General features: G+C 45.2%; 1 protein-coding gene across 1 annotated transcript in view; it reads left to right on the top strand.

Annotated features, from left to right (window-relative positions):
* Positions 1-5,110: 5,110 nt before the first annotated feature.
* LOC110532803 (S-adenosylhomocysteine hydrolase-like protein 1) overlaps positions 5,111-7,092 on the top strand; it is a 59,141-nt gene continuing 57,159 nt past the window's right edge. Inside the window, exon 1 of the mRNA XM_090185418.1 lies at positions 5,111-5,643. Within this exon, the coding sequence (XP_090041544.1) occupies positions 5,452-5,643 (192 nt within the window). The 5' untranslated portion in view covers positions 5,111-5,451. The remainder of the gene's footprint in view (positions 5,644-7,092) is intronic.

Below are 7,092 nucleotides of genomic sequence, written 5' to 3'. Positions count from 1 at the left end.
CTTTTCTGGTTCTGTATGTTTTCATTGATCATATTTTATCTAGTGTGTGTGTGTGTTGGTTGATTTCCTCCTGTTTAGGTTCTAGTGAGGATGAATTTATCAATGTATCTTAACACCTTTTATCAGTAGATAACACAGTCACAGAGAACTATACTTGCGAACCTTGACCGGTGGCCACCAATGATGCTCCTCTCCTCTGTCTCGCCCGGCAGGTGACAGGAGAGGCACGTAATTGGTGGCCAGTGGTCACACACAGTATCTTAGCACTTTTAACAGTAGATAAAACAACTGCAGAGAACTACTGTATCCTTGTGACCCTTGTACATGTACACAGTCTCATACGTTCCAGGTAGCTCCAACCCTGACAAACCTGTTAGCAGGAAGGATGTTCAGAACAGCACTAACATTCAGCTATTCAGCATTCGACGTACAGAACACAACATATGACTTATCGGGCTCCCGAGTGGCTCAGCGGTCTAAGGCAACAGCATCTCAGTGCTAGAGGCATCACTACAGACCCTGGTTCGATTCCAGGCTGTATCACAACTGGCCGTGATTTTGAGTCCCATAGGGCGGGGCACAATTGGCCCAGCGTCGTCCAAGTTAGGGTTTGGCCGGGGAAGGCCGTCAATTCTAAATAAGATTTTGTTCTTATTCACTGACTTGCCTAGTTAAATAAAGGTGAAATAACTTTTTTTTTTGTCATTATTAAAATCCTTCTAAAGATTCAAAACAACAATTAAAGAACATCAAACCCTCTAGCTACTGACTCCACTGCTACAACTTCTCAAAATAATAATCGTCTTCTCAGAATCGTATTACAGAAGAGGGAAGGTGGCGACAAAATGGCACCTTCTGAACCTGCTCTCTCTGAAGACTATTTCTCCTGTCCTGTGTGCTGTAACAGCTTCAAGGATTTAGTTTTCCTACCATGTACCCACAGCATCTGTAAAGTCTTGTCTGCGGAAAATTCTGGAAACAGAAGAAATCTCAGGAATTTCCAGTGTTTCAGAAAATATTTTCAATGGACCTTCCTGTGACCTGGTCTTAAAGAAACCTGTGGTTAGGTCTTTGTATGATAGAAGTCAGAGCTTCAGCTGGGTCTGAGGTACAGGAGGGGAGGCAGAGAGCTTCAGCTGGGTCTGAGGTACAGGAGGGGAGGCAGAGAGCTTCAGCTGGGTCTGAGGTACAGGAGGGGAGGCAGAGAGCTTCAGCTGGGTCTGAGGTACAGGAGGGGAGGCAGAGAGCTTCAGCTGGGTCTGAGGTACAGGAGGGGAGGCAGAGAGCTTCAGCTGGGTCTGAGGTACAGGAGGGGAGGCAGAGAGCTTCAGCTGGGTCTGAGGGAGGGAGGGAGGCAGAGCTTCAGCTGGGTCTGAGGGAGGGAGGGAGGGAGGCAGAGAGCTTCAGCTGGGTCTGAGGTACAGGAGGGGAGGCAGAGAGCTTCAGCTGGGTCTGAGGGAGGGAGGGAGGCAGAGCTTCAGCTGGGTCTGAGGGAGGGAGGGAGGCAGAGCTTCAGCTGAGTCTGAGGGAGGGAGGGAGGGAGGCAGAGAGCTTCAGCTGGGTCTGAGGTACAGGAGGGGAGGCAGAGAGCTTCAGCTGGGTCTGGGGGAGGGAGGGAGGCAGAGCTTCAGCTGGGTCTGAGGGAGGGAGGGAGGCAGAGCTTCAGCTGAGTCTGAGGGAGGGAGGGAGGCAGAGAGCTTCAGCTGGGTCTGAGGTACAGGAGGGGAAGCAGAGAGCTTCAGCTGGGTCTGAGGGAGGGAGGGAGGCAGAGCTTCAGCTGGGTCTGAGGTATAGGAGGGGAGACCGAGAGCTTCAGTGGGGTCTGATGTACAGGAGGGGAGACATAGAGCTTCAGCTGGGTCTGAGGTACAGGAGGGGAGGCAGAGAGCTTCAGCTGGGTCTGAGGGAGGGAGGGAGGCAGAAAGCTTCAGCTGGGTCTGAGGGAGGCAGAGAGCTTCAGCTGGGTCTGAGGTACAGGAGGGGAGGCAGAGAGCTTCAGCTGGGTCTGAGGGAGGGAGGGAGGGAGGCAGAAAGCTTCAGCTGGGTCTGAGGGAGGCAGAGAGCTTCAGCTGGGTCTGAGGTACAGGAGGGTAGGCAGCGCTTCATCTGGGTCTGAGGTATAGGAGGGGAGGCAGAGAGCTTCATCTGGGTTTGAGGTACAGGAGGGGAGGGGAGGCAGAGAGCTTCAGCTGGGTCTGAGGTACAGGAGGGGAGGCAGAGCTTCATCTGGGTCTGAGGTATAGGAGGGGAGACAGAGCTTCAGCTGGGTCTGAGGGAGGGAGGGAGGCAGAGCTTCATCTGGGTCTGAGGTATAGGAGGGGAGGCAGAGCCTCATCTGGGTCTGAGGTATACGAGGGGAGACAGAGAGCTTCAGCTGGGTTTGAGGTACAGGAGGGGAGGCAGAGCTTCATCTGGGTCTGAGGTATAGGAGGGGAGACTGAGAGCTTCAGTTGGGTCTGAGGTACAGGAGTGGAGACAGAGAGTTTCAGCTGGGTCTGAGGTACAGGAGGGGAGGCAGAGAGCTTCAGCTGGGTCTGAGGGAGGGAGGCAGAGAGCTTCAGCTGGGTCTGAGGTACAGGAGGGGAGGCAGAACTTCATCTGGGTCTGAGGTATAGGAGGGGAGACAGAGAGCTTCAGCTGGGTCTGAGGTACAGGAGGGGAGACAGAGAGTTTCATGCTTAAACATACAGTACCAATCAAAAGTTTGGAACCACCTACTCATTCCAGGGTTCTTCTTTATTTTATATTTTCTACATTGTAGAATAATAGTGAAGACAAACTATGAAATAACACATATGGAATCATGTAGTAACCAAAAATTGTAGATTCTTCAAAGTAGCCACCCTTTCCTTGATGACAGCTTTGCACACTCTTGGCATTCTCTCAACCAGCTTCATGAGGTAGTCACCTGGAATGCATTTCAATTAACAGGTGTGCCTTGTTAATTTGTGGCATTTCTTTCCTTCTTAATGCGTTTGAGACAATCAGTTGTGTTGTGACAAGGTATGGGTGGTATACAGAAGATAGCCCTATTTGGTAAAAGACCAAGTCCATATTATGGCAAGAACAGCTCAAATAAGCAAAGAGAAATGACAGTCCATCATTACTTGAAGGTCATGAAGGTCAGTCAATACGGAATATGTCAAGAACTTTTAAAGTTTCTTCAGGTACAGTCACAAAAACCATTAAGTACAATGATGAAACTGGCTCTCATGAGGACCGCCACAGGAAAGGAAGACCCGGAGTTACCTCTGCTGCAGAGGATAAGTTCATTAGAGTTAACTGCACCTCAGATTGTAGCCGAAATAAACGCTTCACAGAGTTCAAGTAACAGACACATCTCAACATCTGTTCAGAGGAGACTGTGTGAATCAGGCATTCATGGTCTAATTGCTGCAAAGAAACCCCTAATAATAGTTCTGATGTCTTCACAATTATTCTACAATGTAGAAAATAGTCAAATAAAGACAAATCCTGGAATGAGTTGGTGTGTCCAAACTTTTGACTGGTACTGTCTAGTATTGAGATCCTCTATTCTTTCTGTTTGAGCTTCTGTGACTCTGGACTCCAACACTGCCAACCTGTCTGAGGACCTGACCAGTGTTGAGAGACAGCAGCTTCCCGACAACACACAGAGAGGTTTGATTACCTTGAGCGTGTACTGTGCTCTTAGGGATTTAACTCAGGGGACACAGCTGAGAAGTGGAAGAACATACACTGGCACCTGGGTGTGGTCACATGGTCTGTCAAGAGGAAGAGAACCAGTGACTTTTGGGGGGTGGATCCGGGTGTATTTTGTTTTGTGTTATATTATGATGATGCACTTTTCAAACATGTACCACAAGACCCACAGTAACTCCCCTCCAGAAGATCAGCTGGAATAAGGAACACTCATTATTCTCTGACCCAGTCAGTAACACATCACTACTATAGAAGAGGTTTCCCCACACCTTTGCAATTGTTGTAAACTTTTGTCCTTTTATGATATTACATGTGAAGGTGTCTGTTTGGGGGGTGCTGCCAGCTATTCATTCCTTTTTAGTAGACACTCTTATCCAAAGCAATTTACAGTAGCATGTGCATACATTTTCATGCTCTACGAACTGAGCCACATCATCACATTATCGCAATGTACTAAATTACTGTATTGTACATTGCTTTATCTCCATGGTGATAGAAAGTATACATGTACAAACCTAGATGACCAGCCTGTGCACAATACATTAAGTGGTCTGTAAGGATGGTAAATTAATAATGCACAAAAAGTGGTTGTTTTCCATGCTATTTGATCAAAGAAACATCTTTAATTTAATGTGGATGTTTTGTGTCTTTGCCTCTTAACTTTACACCTTTTGATGTAAACGTTTTGAGTACAGGGTTTTGTTCTTTCTGGATTCCATTAGAATGACATCACAGAGAAAGGGACAGGGTTTTGTTCTTTCTGGATTCCATTAGAATGACATCACAAGAGAAAAGGAACAGGGGAAACCACTTTTACAATTCCAACGGTTGAATCCTGCAAGATACTGTTCTTAACTATACAACTACTGTTTTGCAGCACCCCTACTGCCCGTTGCTATGACCACCTTATGCTATAAACGAGTCAGTGTACGATTGTGATGGAGTAAAAGAGGACCGACTCTTCACCATCTTTATCTCATCAATCAGAAAAAACGTGTTTTAATTTAAGGGGTATTTTTTTGGTCATATTTTGATGCAGTCCTTCAGGGATGATAGATCAAACAAATTGTGGTTAACTAATCTCGGCTTTCAAAAAGTAAAATTATTGCTAAAGTTTGTAATTTACACTGAATCTGTCCACAGGAGATTCACGTTTTTGGATAACAAATTATTTGACTGTGAACTCTTTCGGGTAACATCTGTTCATTAAATTATACTAACATGGTGTGTAGCTATTGATACACTTCATTGATCATCAATACACAAAAAATCTTAACTTGAACAAAATTGACTGTGGGTTAGCAGTGGTCATGATGCTTTCAAAAGTGAGACGGGTCCAGTCCAGCTCTCATTGGGCACACGTGCGGTCCCTTCACACCTTCTCGGCTGGCCATTGGCCGAGAGCCTTCCACATCCCGCCCACTCATTCAGGTGACTGATTCTAAAAAGACGCCCACATCGGATGCTGAGCTTGTGACTGAGACAACCGACTGTAACTGGTAAACCGGCGGATGACCGAGAACAACAGTTGACGACACACTCTCCACTGCTCAGTGCTTACATGCCAACTAATAATATTCAGTATAGTAACGTTACATAGTCCATCTCTTGATTTTGCGCTCAGCAGACTGTTTCGGTTCAGAAAATCCAAACACGAAGCAGTAAAGCTCACCGGTCAACGAAAAGCGAGCAGCAGAGAGAAGACTAGCCTACCAAGTCGGACATTATCACAATTCTCAATCAAGAGGTCGGAATCACTTGAATGCGAAGATGACAGACGCGGTCGTAGACGGTAAATTGGAGCTGGTGAAACAGGCAACGAAATATGTAAAAGAGACCGAGAACGTCGCGGAAAAATATTCTGCGATGACCGTTAGCAAGAACAGCGACATGAACATGAATGTCGGTGAATTGCAGTCCGCCGCATTCACTGCGGTGCCCACTCTCAAATCTGTCAAGAAGGTAAGACTGCCAAAAGCGTGAGCACTGAGCACCGTCATCAACATTCAGTACAGTATAGGATAATTGTAGGAAAACTGCATCTATGCGGTATTATGGATGGATGGGTGCAGGATCTGCCTGCTGTACCATAGTGACTAATGTTTCTTCTAAAATATCAAATAAAAATTAACTTTATTAATTTTTCACCTGATGTCACCCAATGATAAATATTTTATTTATTTACTGGGAAATCCCCTGAATTTATAGCAGGACCATTATTCTTATAATGTACAGTATTCGGAAAGTATTCAGACCCCTTCCCCCTTTTCCATATTATGTTATGTTACAGCCTTATTCTAGAATGGATTAAATGAACAGAAATTCTCATCAATCTACACACAAGTCCCCATAATGACAACAGGCTTTTAGAAAGGTTTGCAAATTTATAAAAAAGCAACCACTGAAATACCTTATTTACATAAGTATTCAGACCCTTTGCTATGGGACATGAAATTGAGCTCAGGTGCATCATGTTTTCATTGATCATCTTTGAGATGTTTCTAGAACTTGATTGGAGTCCACCTGTGGTAAATTCAATTGATTGGACATGATTTGGAAAGGCACACACCTGTCTATATAACGTCCCACAGTTGACAGTGCATGACAGAGCAAAAACAAAGCCATGAGGTCAAAGGAATTGATCTGGGGGAAGGGTACAAAAAAATATGCAGCATTGAAGGTCCCCAAGAACACAGTGGCCTCCATCATTCTTAAATGGAAGGAGTTTGGAACCACCAAGACTATTCTTGGAGCTGGCAGGCCAACGGCCAACAGGACAACGACCCTAAGCACACAGCCAAGTCAACGCAAGAGTGCCTTCGGGACAAGTCTCTGAATATCCCTGAGTGGCCCAGTCAGAGCCCGGACTTGAACCCAATCGAACATCTCTGGAGAGACTTGAAAATAGCTGTGCAACGACACTCCCCATCCAACCTGATAGAGCTTGAGAGGATCTGCAAAGAATGGGAGAAACTCCCCAAATACAGGTGTGCCAAGCTTGTAGCGTCACCCAAGAAGATGTGAGGCTGTAATCACTGACAAAGGTGCTTTCAACAAAGTACTGAGTAAAGGGTATGAATACTTATGTAAATGAGGTATTTCTGTTTTTTTTATTTTTTTTTATTTATACATTTGCAAAAATTTCCTAACACTTTTTTTTCTTTGTCATTATGGGGTATTATGTGTTGATTGATGAGTTTAAAGAAAAACAATTGAATCCATTTGAGATATAAGGCTATTCAAGACCCATGCAAGTGCTACCAGTCAGTGTCCCAGCTGAGCAGTGAGCATCTTGATCTATCTATTACTCAGACCCAGATAGACAAGCTAATCCTCTGCATAATTGTAATTAATTAACTGCATTATTCATCAGTAGGCTACTTCAAAAACAATGACCAAACTCTACAATAC

Source organism: Oncorhynchus mykiss, chromosome 9 (genome assembly GCF_057628025.1).
Source record: "Oncorhynchus mykiss isolate SJ-2025 chromosome 9, ASM5762802v1, whole genome shotgun sequence".
In the NCBI taxonomy this organism is placed as follows: Eukaryota; Metazoa; Chordata; class Actinopteri; order Salmoniformes; family Salmonidae; genus Oncorhynchus; species Oncorhynchus mykiss.
The sequence above is the reverse complement of the archived record's forward strand: the minus strand, read 5'-3'. Positions and strand labels throughout refer to the sequence as shown.